Source organism: Metopolophium dirhodum, chromosome 1 (assembly GCF_019925205.1).
Source record: "Metopolophium dirhodum isolate CAU chromosome 1, ASM1992520v1, whole genome shotgun sequence".
Taxonomy (NCBI): domain Eukaryota; kingdom Metazoa; phylum Arthropoda; class Insecta; order Hemiptera; family Aphididae; genus Metopolophium; species Metopolophium dirhodum.
In genome coordinates this window covers 154,182,302-154,200,724 of record NC_083560.1, presented here as the reverse complement: position 1 = coordinate 154,200,724, position 18,423 = coordinate 154,182,302, and the positions used below count along the sequence as shown (strand labels likewise).

The window sequence follows — 18,423 nt, the reverse complement described above, 5'->3', positions numbered from 1 at the left end:
AATTAAAAAAAAACATAATATGTTGATGAATAAGATTTCAGACAGTTGCAGATACATTTTTGAACTATAGATAAACTAGTTGATCAGAAAACTAGAACTTAGAACTCAATTATTAAGCTTATATTAACATTTTTGATTGTTGGGGTACATCGTTTCAAATTAAAAAAAAACAAAATATGTTGATGAATAAGACTTCAGACAGTTGCAGATACATTTTTCAACTATATATAAACTAGTTGATCTGAAAACTAGAATTTAGAACTCAATAATTACGTTTATATTTACATTTTTTATTATGGTGGTAAATCATTTCAAATAAAAAAAAAAACATAATTTGTTGTTGAATAAGACTTCAGACAAATGCAAATACATTTATCCACTATACATAAACTAGATGATCAGCGAACTAGACTTTAAAACTCAATTATTAAGCTTATATTAACATTTTTCATTATTGGGGTACATCATTTCAAATTAAAAAAAAACATAATATGTTGATGAATAAGATTTCAGACAGTTGCAGATACATTTTTGAACTATACATAAACTAGATGATCAGCGAACTAGACTTTAAAACTCAATTATTAAGCTTATATTAACATTTTTGATTGTTGGGGTACATCGTTTCAAATTAAAAAAAAACAAAATATGTTGATGAATAAGACTTCAGACAGTTGCAGATACATTTTTCAACTATAGATAAACTTGTTGATCTGAAAACTAGAATTTAGAACTCAATAATTACGTTTATATTTACATTTTTTACTATTGGTGTAAATCATTTCAAATTAAAAAAAAACATAATATGTTGATGAATAAGACTTCAGACAGTTGCAGATACATTTTTCAACTATAGATAAACTAGTTGATCTGAAAACTAGAATTTAGAACTCAATAATTACGTTTATATTTACATTTTTTATTATTTGTGTAAATCATTTCAAATAAAAAAAAAACATAATATGTTGATGAATAAGATTTCAGAAAGTTGCAGATACATTTTTGAACTATAGATAAATTAGTTGATCAGAAAACTAGAATTTAGAACTCAATTATTAAGCTTATATTAACATTTTTGATTGTTGGGGTACATCGTTTCAAATTAAAAAAAAACAAAATATGTTGATGAATAAGACTTCAGACAGTTGCAGATACATTTTTCAACTATAGATAAACTAGTTGATCTGAAAACTAGAATTTAGAACTCAATAATTACGTTTATATTTACATTTTTTATTATTGGTGTAAATCATTTCAAATTAAAAAAAAACATAATATGTTGATGAATAAGACTTCAGACAGTTGCAGATTGTTTAGCCGCGATAGCCGATTCAAACGAACACGGTTGTATCTCGACTAGTAAATTGTAACGCTGGGTACTACTATCAAAATTGATGAAACAAACAAATAAAAAAAAACCAACTAGATAGTTTTATAAAGTGGACTGTATAAATATATTGCGCTTATATAAACTTAATTAAACTATAACATGAGAGCGTCTTAAAAGCTATGTTAGTCCTAGCACAATTGCAACAAATTAATTATAATAATAATATCAGTCAAGAAAATGATTGATAATACAAAAAATAATACACAATAAAAACACGTACGACGCTGATAATAATCGTCGTGTTAACAAAATAATAAGAATATAGGTGTGATACGTCTGACCTGGCAGCTGACTGGACACCTTGCTCCACACGACGTACCTCTCCGTTGACTAATACATCCAAACCCGCTCACTCGGTGGGTTTTTGACAAAGTGTAGAAAATAAGATCCCGATGAACGAGCCTTTTATCTGTACAAGTGACAGCTACAACAATGCGGCGGATAGGTAAAACCACAAAACACAACAGGAAAGGACGGACGTACGCGCGCAGACAAAACGCAAATGGCGACGACACAACACACGGCGATGACGATCACGTGTACGTCAAGATCGAGCAGTTTCGTGAATCATGAGTCCGCGACTTTACCACAGCGACGATATTAGAGAAACGGAGTGTATCAACGGCTCATAATATCGCGCGTGAAGAATGACGAGGACCATACGCATCATACGAATACGCACCCAAACACACGGCGTAGAAACATTATAACGAAACGCACGCGGTTAACAGGACGCGCACTGTAATTTACGATGCGAACACGGAACAATTCAAAAATTCGATCACGGAAACTGTCAACGGTCAACAACACGTTTTTTGTCCGGGCACCGAGCGTGCGCGAGGACGGCGATGAACATAGCGGTGATAGCAACGCATGCGCGGTAGGAGCCATAGTCTGAGAGGCCGGGCGCGCTCTAGTGCTGTCTGGCCCGAACATCCTCCCCCGTTTTGAAAGGGTGCTTTCAAAAGGTATAAAATTCTCGATCAGAACGTACCACTCACATAAATAAAATAATAAAAAAAAAATAATAATAATAATGTAAGATAATAATTATAACAATACATAAGGAAAATGAAAACAACAATAACAATATTGAGGATATCGGTAATATGGGAGCCCATCTTAAGGTCTTGGATCCACTGGAAGTCTTACCAATTTGACAACAGGACGTTTGAGTATAGCGTCTTGCGTTTTGACAGTCGCTACACGCACAATGTTATCTACACCTGGATGGGCCTGGATGATTCGACCGATCTGCCATGCCATGGGCGGTCGTGACGGTGTGTTGATGACTACAAGGTCGCCAACGGACAGATTTGGTGTCTGCTTAAACCACTTTTGCCTTCCTTGTAGGGTGTGCAGATACTCATTGCTCCAACGACGCCAAAACGACTGTTGAGCTTGGCGGAGTAATTGCCAACGACTCAAACGGTTAGTTGGAGTATCGACTACATCCTTCTCTGGAAGTGCTAATAACGGTTGCCCGATTAGAAAATGACCTGGGGTCAACACGCCTAAGTCGTTTGGATCACTGGAGAGCGGTAGCACCGGTCGAGAATTCAAGACGCCTTCGATCCGCGTCATGAGAGTTGTAAATTCCTCGGTCGTGTATACTTGAGCACCGATCACTTTCTTCAAATGGGTTTTTGCGCTTTTGACGGCAGCCTCCCATATCCCGCCAAAATGTGGCGCTCCCGGTGGGTTGAAATGCCACTTGCAAGGCATACGACCACATAAGGTATGCTGATTGGAGGCTTCATCGAATAATTTCTTCAGCTGTTTTGCAGCACCAACGTAATTTGTACCACAATCTGTGTACATGCTACTCGGAATGCCACGCCGAGCGACAAACCGGTCTAACGCAGCGAGGAATGCGTCTGTGGATATGTCGGATACGGTTTCCAAGTGCACGGCCTTCACCGACATACATACGAATACCGCGAGGTATATTTTATTCGCACGCGCACCGCGACGTCGACTTTCACGCACCAAGAAAGGTCCACCGTAATCCATCCCGACGTTGAAAAATGGGCGGTTTGCTACCAGTCTAGCAGCTGGAAGATCCCCCATAAAAGGTCGTGGGTTCATACTTCTGAACCTGGTGCAAGGAACACAAGAATAGGTAAAATTGCGGACAGCTGCTCGGCCAGAAATAATCCAAAATCTTTGATGTATCATTGAAAGTACTAATCGAGATCCTCCGTGTAGCGAGATATGATGAAAGTGTCGAATGATTAGCTCGGTGAGATGAGTCTTTTGAGGTAAAAGGATTGGATGTTTTGAATCTTCATTCAACCGTGCATGTCTTAATCTTCCGCCGACACGAATGATCCCGATTGCGTCGATGAAAGGAGCTAACTGGGCTGTCGTTGTCGGAGTTATGGAACCTTGATTCTTTATCTGTCTACGTAGATCCGATAGATGTGTCAGTTGCGTACACAAGACAGCCGCGTTCAGTGCATGGTCGTATTCCATCCGAGTGATTGGTCCGCTGATCTTAGGACTATTTCGACGACGGGCGAAGCGAAAACAGTATGCCAACACACGTTGCAATTTTGACAACGACGAAAATCGTTGAATGATTGACTCACAGTTCGTTTCTTCATGTATATGCAAAACATTTGCTGTGCACTTCATCTCAGGTAATTGATCAATCGGTGGTAATGTTAACTCGGACATGGTAGACACAGGCCATAGATGGTCAGATTGTAATAAAAAATCTGGGCCATGAAAATGTAATGAATTCGAAATCAACTCGGAGGGGAGTAATCCTCTTGATGCGGGATCAGCTGGATTGTTCATAGTTCTGACATGGGCCCATTCACAACCTGGAGTTAATGACTTGATTTTGGAGACTCTATTGGTGACAAATATCTTGAACTGTTTTTGGTCAGCCTGAAGCCAACTCAAAACTATCGTGGAGTCAGTCCATGCACGGACACGATCAATGATGGTAAAACTCTGTAAAACTTTATACTGGTGGAAGATGAGACGTGCCAATAGTAAGGCAGCGCACAACTCCAAACGTGGAATCGTTAACGACAGGTCAGTATCAGAGCATTTTAATGGAGCAACTTTGGTCTTACATGCAATAAAATAGACCTTGACAACATTCCTCTGGTCAACCACACGTAAATACACATTTGCCGCATATCCCTTCTGAGAGGCGTCGGAAAACCCTATAAGTTCCACCTGTTTTGAACATCGGATATCAATGTGCCGCGTTAACGTAACCTGAGCTAGCGTGGGAAATTCGGAAATGAATGTGTTCCACTTGTCAATTAGTTGTGTCGGTGGCGAAGTATCCCAATCCAGTTTTTGCATCCACAATTCTTGCATAATGCATTTGGCCCAAAAAACAACGGGGCCCAACGCACCAACTGGGTCATATAAACGAGCTATTGTTGAGAGTATTGAACGCTTAGTTGGATTAACTTTATTGATATTAATGTGATAACCTAAGACATCCGATGTAGTACCCCAATGCAAACCTAATACTTTTACTGACTGATCGTCCTTAAGTTCGAATGGTGCATCCATTGCGCGGTCTTCAGTAGATATATTTTTTAATAGTGCTTCACAATTACTGGCCCATTTCTTGAGATTGAAACCGCCTTTACGTAGTAATGAGATGACTTGATGCTGGAGCTCCAACGCTTCCTCTTCCGAGTCAGCACCTGCTACAATGTCGTCCACATATGTTGATGTAATTAATAGATTTTTCGCTAAAGGAAATTCAGATCCATTTTCTAAGTCTAATTGGTGTAAACATCTAATTGCCAAGAACGGGGCTGCGTTGACACCATAAGTAACAGTACATAATTCGAATTCTTGGACTTCATCGTCGGGCGAATTTCTCCAAAGTACATGTTGATATACGCAATCGGCATCATGAACTCGGATCTGCCTGTACATCTTCTCAATGTCGGCGATGAACATGTACTTATGGAAACGACTTCGAAGTAGTATATCGGTAATGTCCTTTTGCAATTTTGGTCCGGTCGCCAAGCAGTCGTTTAGTGATAAGCCAGATGACGATTTGACCGACGCGTCAAAGACTACCCGAATTTTCATGTTACCATTCTCTCGTTTGACCACAGCGTGATGAGGGATGAAATATTTTCCTGGTTTATCCGCTACGCGCATGTGACCGAGTGACAGATACTCATTCATAAAGGAACGATACGCGGAATATAACTCGGAATCCTTTGCTAAACGACGTTCAATATTATACAAGCGATTTAAGGCCATGGTACGAGAGGAACCAATACTACAATGCGTAGCCAAGTCTTGATTTAAATTACATTGAGCGTTAATTATAGACCGAAAAGGTAAAGCGACGCAAAACCTGCCTGATGTGTCCCGTGACACTGTTTTACAAAACCACTCTTCGCATCGGTCATCTTCTGTCGTTGGGTGTACTGGGATTGTCGGTTCTTCCACCCTCCAAAATTGTTGCATGGTTTCATTTATGACTGGTACTGCACTAATAGTTAACGACATCAGAGGTAATGAAGTAGGATCCCTGAGTGAACCAACAATTATCCAACCGAGATTTGTGCGCATTGCTGACGGCAATCCAGGCGTATGGATAATGTCTGCTTTGGGCTGCAAAATCATCGGGTATAAATCACCTCCTATTAACATGTCCACGGTTCCAGGATGATCGAATTCCGGATCAGCTAGTACTAGGTGTTGATATCGTGTGCGCACCGTAGCAGGGAGTGAACATGTTGGCATTAATCCAGTAATTTGGGACAATATTATAACATTATTTGCTTTAAACAGTGGTTGATCTGACTGAAGCGGGAAAAACGCGCACTGAGTAACACCTTTTACCTTGGACACCGGTTGTTGAGAGAGGCCAACTACTTCTACACGACTCTTGTTGCGTTTAAGACCAAGTCTGGTGGCACAATCTGCAGTAATGGCCGAAACCTGTGACCCACTATCTAACAAAATTCGAACCTGATGAGTACCACCTGTGTCATCTTGTATACGAACAACCGCAGTACCTAACACTACAGTTGCTTGTGTCAATATCGTACCTGCGAACACAGTGCTATTTTCAACTGGTTTGGACGTAGAGGGCTGAACATCTGACTTTTCTTGCTGTGTCATCTCCCTGTTATTCTTTGTACCAACATTTTCTAAATGTAACAGTGTATTATGACGACCTTCACATTTTTTGCATGTAAAAGAAGCAGTACAAGAGCCAGCACTATGCCCAGTTTTTAAGCATATAAAACATAAACTATTATCGCTCACAAACTTGCGCCGTACTGTAACTGGTTTGCGTTTAAATACAAAGCAACGATAAATCTGATGTTCATGTTGACAAAATAAACACTTTGATGCTGTAGATGTAGATGAAACTGACAGTGAAGTTTTGCCAAGATGCCCAATTTTGTTTCTTTTACTACTACCTTTAAAAGTGCTATCAGATTTGTCGTTAGTTCCAACCGAAGTTCCGACATTTTCTAAAATTTTGCATCTGTGTGCGATAAATTGTAATAATATATCTAAATTAGGCACTGCATTTTGTTCAATACTTGCTTCAAACAGTCGTCTTGTCTCTGTATCAATTACACGAGCACCAATATGAAATAAAATAAAACCAGCTAAGTCCTGGACACCAAGTGCTTTAATAGCAGAGACATTTTCAGTAAATACATGAACAAATGAAGACAGTGACGACAATGATTCTTTTTTCAAGGGTACAAATGAAAACAATTTGTCAATGTGTGCAGAAGCTAATAGTCGTTGATTTTCAAACGACTGTTTTAATGCGTTCCAAGCTATGATATAATTATCAGCCGTCAAAGGGATCGCTTTCACTACTGTAAGTGCTGGACCGGACAGGCTTAAAATTAAAAAATGGTAACGTTGAATATTAGAAATATCAGGGTTGTCATGAACTAGTGATTGAAACATGTCACGAAACGATAACCAACCCAAGACATTACCATCAAATTTTGGTAATTCAATTTTTGGTAACACAATTGCCTGTGTTGTGTGTCGTGCACCAGTAGAAACATTATTATTTGCAGTCACATTAACAGAAGTGCTATGGAAGCCAGTAGCAATAAGTTGAATGTTTGCACATACCTCTTCCATAGTATCAGTGACAACAGCATCAACATTTTCAAACTCGACTACATTATCTAAACCAACAAGGGAATTTAATACTGCTTGCTGTTCTAACTCAAATTGATCAACGAACCGTTTCAATGACAAATGGTGAGCCTCAAATAATGCGCGACGTTCAACATCTAATTTAGCTTCTTCGCCTATAGTATTTATTTTTTTAATTGACCGTAACGATGCATCCCGCGATGCACGGGCACGAACTAAAGACCGTTTATTATCAGCAGCATTGTCCAAGTCTTGACGCTTAGGCCTTCCCATATTACACGATTTTTAAGGAATAAAAGAGCAAGCAAGATAAGACGGACAAATTAATTAATTAAAATTACACACATCATCCGGTTCGAAGGACCAAATGTTTAGCCGCGATAGCCGATTCAAACGAACACGGTTGTATCTCGACTAGTAAATTGTAACGCTGGGTACTACTATCAAAATTGATGAAACAAACAAATAAAAAAAAACCAACTAGATAGTTTTATAAAGTGGACTGTATAAATATATTGCGCTTATATAAACTTAATTAAACTATAACATGAGAGCGTCTTAAAAGCTATGTTAGTCCTAGCACAATTGCAACAAATTAATTATAATAATAATATCAGTCAAGAAAATGATTGATAATACAAAAAATAATACACAATAAAAACACGTACGACGCTGATAACAATCGTCGTGTTAACAAAATAATAAGAATATAGGTGTGATACGTCTGACCTGGCAGCTGACTGGACACCTTGCTCCACACGACGTACCTCTCCGTTGACTAATACATCCAAACCCGCTCACTCGGTGGGTTTTTGACAAAGTGTAGAAAATAAGATCCCGATGAACGAGCCTTTTATCTGTACAAGTGACAGCTACAACAATGCGGCGGATAGGTAAAACCACAAAACACAACAGGAAAGGACGGACGTACGCGCGCAGACAAAACGCAAATGGCGACGACACAACACACGGCGATGACGATCACGTGTACGTCAAGATCGAGCAGTTTCGTGAATCATGAGTCCGCGACTTTACCACAGCGACGATATTAGAGAAACGGAGTGTATCAACGGCTCATAATATCGCGCGTGAAGAATGACGAGGACCATACGCATCATACGAATACGCACCCAAACACACGGCGTAGAAACATTATAACGAAACGCACGCGGTTAACAGGACGCGCACTGTAATTTACGATGCGAACACGGCACAATTCAAAAATTCGATCACGGAAACTGTCAACGGTCAACAACACGTTTTTTGTCCGGGCACCGAGCGTGCGCGAGGACGGCGATGAACATAGCGGTGATAGCAACGCATGCGCGGTAGGAGCCATAGTCTGAGAGGCCGGGCGCGCTCTAGTGCTGTCTGGCCCGAACACAGATACATTTTTCAACTATAGATAAACTAGTTGATCTGAAAACTAGAATTTAGAACTCAATAATTACGTTTATATTTACATTTTTTATTATTGGTGTAAATCATTTCAAATAAAAAAAAACAAAAGTTTTTGTTGAATAAGACTTCAGACAAATGCAAATACATTTATCCACTATACATAAACTAGATGATCAGCGAACTAGACTTTAAAACTCAATAATTACGTTTATATTTACATTTTTTATTATGGTGGTAAATCATTTCAAATAAAAAAAAAACATAATTTGTTGTTGAATAAGACTTCAGACAAATGCAAATACATTTATCTACTATACATAAACTAGATGATCAGCGAACTAGACTTTAAAACTCAATTATTAAGCTTATATTAACATTTTTCATTATTGGGGTACATCATTTCAAATTAAAAAAAAACATAATATGTTGATGTATAAGACTTCAGACAGTTGCAGATACATTTTTGAACTATAGATAAACTAGTTGATCAAAAAACTAGAATTTAGAACTCAATTATTAAGCTTATATTAACATTTTTGATTATTGGGGTACATCATTTCAAATTAAAAAAATACATAATATGTTGATGAATAAGACTTCAGACAGTTGGAGATACATTTTTCAACTATAGATAAACTAGTTGATCTGAAAACTAGATTTTAGAACTCAATAATTACGTTTATATTTACATTTTTTATTATGGTGGTAAATCATTTCAAATAAAAAAAAAAACATAATTTGTTGTTGAATAAGACTTCAGACAAATGCAAATACATTTATCCACTATACATAAACTAGATGATCAGCGAACTAGACTTTAAAACTCAATTATTAAGCTTATATTAACATTTTTCTTTTTTGGGGTACATCATTTTAAATTAAAAAAAAAACATAATATGTTGATGAATAAGACTTTATACAATTGCAAATACATTGAGCACCTATAGATAGATTAGTTGTACGCAAAACTAGAATTTAGAAGTCAATAAATACGTTTATATTTACATTTTTTATTATTGGGGAAAATCATTTCAAATAAAAAAAAAACATAAGTTGTTGTTGAATAGGACTTCACACAATTGCAAATACATTAATCCACTATACATAAACAAGATGATCAGAAAACTAGAATTTCGAACTCAATAATTACGTTTATATTTACATTTTTCATTATTGGGGTACATCATTTCAAATTAAAAAAAACATAATATGTTGATGAATAAGACTTCAGACAGTTGCAGATACATTTTTCAACTATAGATAAACTAGTTGATCAGAAAACTAGAATTTAGAACTCAATTATTAAGCTTATATTAACATTTTTGATTGTTGGGGTACATCGTTTCAAATTAAAAAAAGAACATAATATGTTGATGAATAGGACTTCACAGAATTGCAAATATATTTATCCACTATACATAAACTAGATGATCAGCGAACTAGACTTTAAAACTCAATTATTAAGCTTATATTAACATTTTTCATTATTGGGGTACATCATTTCAAATTAAAAAAAAACATAATATGTTGATGAATAAGACTTCAGACAGTTGCAGATACATTTTTGAACTATAGATAAACTAGTTGATCAGAAAACTAGAATTTAGAACTCAATTATTAAGCTTATATTAACATTTTTCATTATTGGGGTAAATCATTTCAAATAAAAAAAAAAACATAATTTGTTGTTGAATAAGACTTCAGTCAAATGCAAATACAATTATCCACTATACATAAACTAGATGATCAGCGAACTAGACTTTAAAACTCAATTATTAAGCTTATATTAACATTTTTCATTATTGGGGTACATCATTTCAAATTAAAAAAAAACATAATATGTTGATGAATAAGACTTCAGACAGTTGCAGATACATTTTTGAACTATAGATAAACTAGTTGATCAAAAAACTAGAATTTAGAACTCAATTATTAAGCTTATATTAACATTTTTGATTATTGGGGTACATCATTTCAAATTAAAAAAAAACATAATATGTTGATGAATAAGACTTCAGACAGTTGGAGATACATTTTTCAACTATAGATAAACTAGTTGATCTGAAAACTAGATTTTAGAACTCAATAATTACGTTTATATTTACATTTTTTATTATGGTGGTAAATCATTTCAAATAAAAAAAAAAACATAATTTGTTGTTGAATAAGACTTCAGACAAATGCAAATACATTTATCCACTATACATAAACTAGATGATCAGCGAACTAGACTTTAAAACTCAATTATTAAGCTTATATTAACATTTTTCTTTTTTGGGGTACATCATTTTAAATTAAAAAAAAAACATAATATGTTGATGAATAAGACTTTATACAATTGCAAATACATTGAGCACCTATAGATAGATTAGTTGTACGCAAAACTAGAATTTAGAAGTCAATAAATACGTTTATATTTACATTTTTTATTATTGGGGAAAATCATTTCAAATAAAAAAAAAAACATAAGTTGTTGTTGAATAGGACTTCACACAATTGCAAATACATTAATCCACTATACATAAACAAGATGATCAGAAAACTAGAATTTCGAACTCAATAATTACGTTTATATTTACATTTTTCATTATTGGGGTACATCATTTCAAATTAAAAAAAACATAATATGTTGATGAATAAGACTTCAGACAGTTGCAGATACATTTTTCAACTATAGATAAACTAGTTGATCAGAAAACTAGAATTTAGAACTCAATTATTAAGCTTATATTAACATTTTTGATTGTTGGGGTACATCGTTTCAAATTAAAAAAAGAACATAATATGTTGATGAATAGGACTTCACAGAATTGCAAATATATTTATCCACTATACATAAACTAGATGATCGGCGAACTAGACTTTAAAACTCAATTATTAAGCTTATATTAACATTTTTCTTTTTTGGGGTACATCATTTTAAATTAAAAAAAAAACATAATATGTTGATGAATAAGACTTCAGACAGTTGCAGATACATTTTTCAACTATAGATAAACTAGTTGATCAAAAAACTAGAATTTAGAAGTCAATAAATACGTTTATACTTACATTTTTTATTATTGGGGTAAATCATTTCAAATAAAAAAAAAACATAAGTTGTTGTTGAATAGGACTTCACAGAATTGCAAATATATTTATCCACTATACATAAACTAGATGATCAGCGAACTAGACTTTAAAACTCAATTATTACGTTTATATTTACATTTTTATTATTGTGGTAAATCATTTCAAATAAAAAAAAACATAAGTTGTTGTTGCATAAGACTTCAGACTGTTGCAGATACATTTTTCAACTATAGATAAACTAGTTGAACTGAAAACTAGAATTTAAAACTCAATTATTAAGCTTATATTAACATTTTTGATTGTTGGGGTACATCGTTTCAAATTAAAAAAAAACATAATATGTTGATGAATAAAACTTCAGACAGTTGCAGATACATTTTTCAACTATAGATAAACTAGTTGATCAGAAAACTAGAATTTAGAACTCAATTATTAAGCTTATATTAACATTTTTGATTGTTGGGGTACATCGTTTCAAATTAAAAAAAAACATAATATGTTGATGAATAAAACTTCAGACAGTTGCAGACACATTTTTCAACTATAGATAAACTAGTTGATCTGAAAACTAGAATTTAGAACTCAATAATTACGTTTATATTTACATTTTTTATTATTGGGGTAAATCATTTCAAATAAAAAAAAAAACATAAGTTGTTGTTGAATAGGACTTCACAGAATTGCAAATATATTTATCCACTATACATAAACTAGATGATCAGCGAACTAGACTTTAAAACTCAATTATTATGTTTATATTAACATTTTTTATTATTGTGGTAATTCATTTCAAATAAAAAAAAAACATAATATGTTGATGAATAAGATTTCAGACAGTTGCAGATACATTTTTCAACTATAGATAAACTAGTTGATCTGAAAACTAGAATTTAGAACTCAATAATTACGTTTATATTTACATTTTTTATTATTGGGGTAAATCATTTCAAATAAAAAAAAAAACATAAGTTGTTGTTGAATAGGACTTCACAGAATTGCAAATATATTTATCCACTATACATAAACTAGATGATCAGCGAACTAGACTTTAAAACTCAATTATTACGTTTATATTTACATTTTTATTATTGTGGTAAATCATTTCAAATAAAAAAAAACATAAGTTGTTGTTGCATAAGACTTCAGACTGTTGCAGATACATTTTTCAACTATAGATAAACTAGTTGAACTGAAAACTAGAATTTAAAACTCAATTATTAAGCTTATATTAACATTTTTGATTGTTGGGGTACATCGTTTCAAATTAAAAAAAAACATAATATGTTGATGAATAAAACTTCAGACTGTTGCAGATACATTTTTCAACTATAGATAAACTAGTTGATCAGAAAACTAGAATTTAGAACTCAATTATTAAGCTTATATTAACATTTTTGATTGTTGGGGTACATCGTTTCAAATTAAAAAAAACATAATATGTTGATGAATAAAACTTCAGACAGTTGCAGACACATTTTTCAACTATAGATAAACTAGTTGATCTGAAAACTAGAATTTAGAACTCAATAATTACGTTTATATTTACATTTTTTATTATTGGGGTAAATCATTTCAAATAAAAAAAAAAACATAAGTTGTTGTTGAATAGGACTTCACAGAATTGCAAATATATTTATCCACTATACATAAACTAGATGATCAGCGAACTAGACTTTAAAACTCAATTATTATGTTTATATTAACATTTTTTATTATTGTGGTAATTCATTTCAAATAAAAAAAAAACATAATATGTTGATGAATAAGATTTCAGACAGTTGCAGATACATTTTTCAACTATAGATAAACTAGTTGATCTGAAAACTAGAATTTAGAACTCAATAATTACGTTTATATTTACATTTTTTATTATTGGGGTAAATCATTTCAAATAAAAAAAAAAACATAAGTTGTTGTTGAATAGGACTTCACAGAATTGCAAATATATTTATCCACTATACATAAACTAGATGATCAGCGAACTAGACTTTAAAACTCAATTATTACGTTTATATTTACATTTTTATTATTGTGGTAAATCATTTCAAATAATAAAAAACATAAGTTGTTGTTGCATAAGACTTCAGACTGTTGCAGATACATTTTTCAACTATAGATAAACTAGTTGAACTGAAAACTAGAATTTAGAACTCAATTATTAAGCTTATATTAACATTTTTGATTGTTGGGGTACATCGTTTCAAATTAAAAAAAAACATAATATGTTGATGAATAAAACTTCAGACAGTTGCAGATACATTTTTCAACTATAGATAAACTAGTTGATCAGAAAACTAGAATTTAGAACTCAATTATTAAGCTTATATTAACATTTTTGATTGTTGGGGTACATCGTTTCAAATTAAAAAAAAAAATAATATGTTGATGAATAAGACTTCAGACAGTTGCAGATACATTTTTCAACTATAGATAAACTAGTTGATCTGAAAACTAGAATTAAAACTCAATAATTACGTTTATATTTACATTTTTTATTATTGGGGTAAATCATTTCAAATAAAAAAAAAACATAAGTTGTTGTTGAATAGGACTTCACAGAATTGCAAATATATTTATCCACTATACATAAACTAGATGATCAGCGAACTAGACTTTAAAACTCAATTATTAAGCTTATATTTACATTTTTCATTTTTGGGGTACATCATTTTAAATTAAAAAAAAAACATAATATGTTGATGAATAAGACTTCAGACAGTTGCAGATACATTTTTCAACTATAGATAAACTAGTTGATCAAAAAACTAGAATTTAGAAGTCAATAAATACGTTTATACTTACAATTTTTATTATTGTGGTAAATCATTTCAAATAAAAAAAAAACATAATTTGTTGTTGAATAAGACTTCACACAATTGCAAATACATTAATCCACTATACATAAACAAGATGATCAGAAAACTAGAATTTCGAACTCAATAATTACGTTTATATTTACATTTTTCATTATTGGGGTACATCATTTCAAATTAAAAAAAACATAATATGTTGATGAATAAGACTTCAGACAGTTGCAGACACATTTTTCAACTATAGATAAACTAGTTGATCTGAAAACTAGAATTTAGAACTCAATAATTACGTTTATATTTACATTTTTTATTATTGGGGTAAATCATTTCAAATAAAAAAAAAAACATAAGTTGTTGTTGAATAGGACTTCACAGAATTGCAAATATATTTATCCACTATACATAAACTAGATGATCAGCGAACTAGACTTTAAAACTCAATTATTATGTTTATATTAACATTTTTTATTATTGTGGTAATTCATTTCAAATAAAAATAAAACATAATATGTTGATGAATAAGATTTCAGACAGTTGCAGATACATTTTTCAACTATAGATAAACTAGTTGATCTGAAAACTAGAATTTAGAACTCAATAATTACGTTTATATTTACATTTTTTATTATTGGGGTAAATCATTTCAAATAAAAAAAAAAACATAAGTTGTTGTTGAATAGGACTTCACAGAATTGCAAATATATTTATCCACTATACATAAACTAGATGATCAGCGAACTAGACTTTAAAACTCAATTATTACGTTTATATTTACATTTTTATTATTGTGGTAAATCATTTCAAATAAAAAAAAACATAAGTTGTTGTTGCATAAGACTTCAGACTGTTGCAGATACATTTTTCAACTATAGATAAACTAGTTGAACTGAAAACTAGAATTTAGAACTCAATTATTAAGCTTATATTAACATTTTTGATTGTTGGGGTACATCGTTTCAAATTAAAAAAAAACATAATATGTTGATGAATAAAACTTCAGACAGTTGCAGATACATTTTTCAACTATAGATAAACTAGTTGATCAGAAAACTAGAATTTAGAACTCAATTATTAAGCTTATATTAACATTTTTGATTGTTGGGGTACATCGTTTCAAATTAAAAAAAAACATAATATGTTGATGAATAAAACTTCAGACAGTTGCAGATACATTATTCAACTATAGATAAACTAGTTGATCTGAAAACTAGAATTAAAACTCAATAATTACGTTTATATTTACATTTTTTATTATTGGTGTAAATCATTTCAAATAAAAAAAAAACATAAGTTGATGTTGAATAGGACTTCACAGAATTGCAAATATATTTATCCACTATACATAAACTAGATGATCAGCGAACTAGACTTTAAAACTCAATTATTAAGCTTATATTTACATTTTTCATTTTTGGGGTACATCATTTTAAATTAAAAAAAAAACATAATATGTTGATGAATAAGACTTCAGACAGTTGCAGATACATTTTTCAACTATAGATAAACTAGTTGATCAAAAAACTAGAATTTAGAAGTCAATAAATACGTTTATACTTACAATTTTTATTATTGTGGTAAATCATTTCAAATAAAAAAAAAACATAATTTGTTGTTGAATAAGACTTCAGTCAAATGCAAATACATTTATCCACTATACATAAACTAGATGATCAGCGAACTAGACTTTAAAACTCAATTATTAAGCTTATATTAACATTTTTCATTATTGGGGTACATCATTTCAAATTAAAAAAAAACATAATATGTTGATGAATAAGACTTCAGACAGTTGCAGATACATTTTTGAACTATAGATAAACTAGTTGATCAGAAAACTAGAATTTAGAACTCAATTATTAAGCTTATATTAACATTTTTCATTATTGGGGTAAATCATTTCAAATAAAAAAAAAAACATAATTTGTTGTTGAATAAGACTTCAGACAAATGCAAATACATTTATCCACTATACATAAACTAGATGATCAGCGAACTAGACTTTAAAACTCAATTATTACGTTTATATTTACATTTTTTATTATTGTGGTAAATCATTTCAAATAAAAAAAAACATAATTTGTTGTTGAATAAGACTTCAGTCAAATGCAAATACAATTATCCACTATACATAAACTAGATGATCAGCGAACTAGACTTTAAAACTCAATTATTAAGCTTATATTAACATTTTTCATTATTGGGGTACATCATTTCAAATTAAAAAAAAACATAAAATGTTGATGAATAAAACTTCAGACAGTTGCAGATACATTTTTCAACTATAGATAAACTAGTTGATCAGAAAACTAGAATTTAGAACTCAATTATTAAGCTTATATTAACATTTTTGATTGTTGGGGTACATCGTTTCAAATTAAAAAAAAACATAATATGTTGATGAATAAAACTTCAGACAGTTGCAGACACATTTTTCAACTATAGATAAACTAGTTGATCTGAAAACTAGAATTTAGAACTCAATAATTACGTTTATATTTACATTTTTTATTATTGGGGTAAATCATTTCAAATAAAAAAAAAAACATAAGTTGTTGTTGAATAGGACTTCACAGAATTGCAAATATATTTATCCACTATACATAAACTAGATGATCAGCGAACTAGACTTTAAAACTCAATTATTATGTTTATATTAACATTTTTTATTATTGTGGTAATTCATTTCAAATAAAAATAAAACATAATATGTTGATGAATAAGATTTCAGACAGTTGCAGATACATTTTTCAACTATAGATAAACTAGTTGATCTGAAAACTAGAATTTAGAACTCAATAATTACGTTTATATTTACATTTTTTATTATTGGGGTAAATCATTTCAAATAAAAAAAAAAACATAAGTTGTTGTTGAATAGGACTTCACAGAATTGCAAATATATTTATCCACTATACATAAACTAGATGATCAGCGAACTAGACTTTAAAACTCAATTATTACGTTTATATTTACATTTTTATTATTGTGGTAAATCATTTCAAATAAAAAAAAACATAAGTTGTTGTTGCATAAGACTTCAGACTGTTGCAGATACATTTTTCAACTATAGATAAACTAGTTGAACTGAAAACTAGAATTTAGAACTCAATTATTAAGCTTATATTAACATTTTTGATTGTTGGGGTACATCGTTTCAAATTAAAAAAAAACATAATATGTTGATGAATAAAACTTCAGACAGTTGCAGATACATTTTTCAACTATAGATAAACTAGTTGATCAGAAAACTAGAATTTAGAACTCAATTATTAAGCTTATATTAACATTTTTGATTGTTGGGGTACATCGTTTCAAATTAAAAAAAAACATAATATGTTGATGAATAAGACTTCAGACAGTTGCAGATACATTTTTCAACTATAGATAAACTAGTTGATCTGAAAACTAGAATTAAAACTCAATAATTACGTTTATATTTACATTTTTTATTATTGGGGTAAATCATTTCAAATAAAAAAAAAACATAAGTTGTTGTTGAATAGGACTTCACAGAATTGCAAATATATTTATCCACTATACATAAACTAGATGATCAGCGAACTAGACTTTAAAACTCAATTATTAAGCTTATATTTACATTTTTCATTTTTG

General features: G+C 31.5%; 1 protein-coding gene across 1 annotated transcript; it reads right to left on the bottom strand.

Annotated features, from left to right (window-relative positions):
* Nucleotides 1-2,512: 2,512 nt before the first annotated feature.
* On the bottom strand, nucleotides 2,513-7,798 carry LOC132933414 (uncharacterized). Its single transcript, XM_060999706.1, has one exon. It carries the CDS (start codon nucleotides 7,796-7,798, stop codon nucleotides 2,513-2,515), a length of 5,286 nt encoding a protein of 1,761 aa, XP_060855689.1.
* Between the last annotated feature and the right edge of the window lie 10,625 nt (nucleotides 7,799-18,423).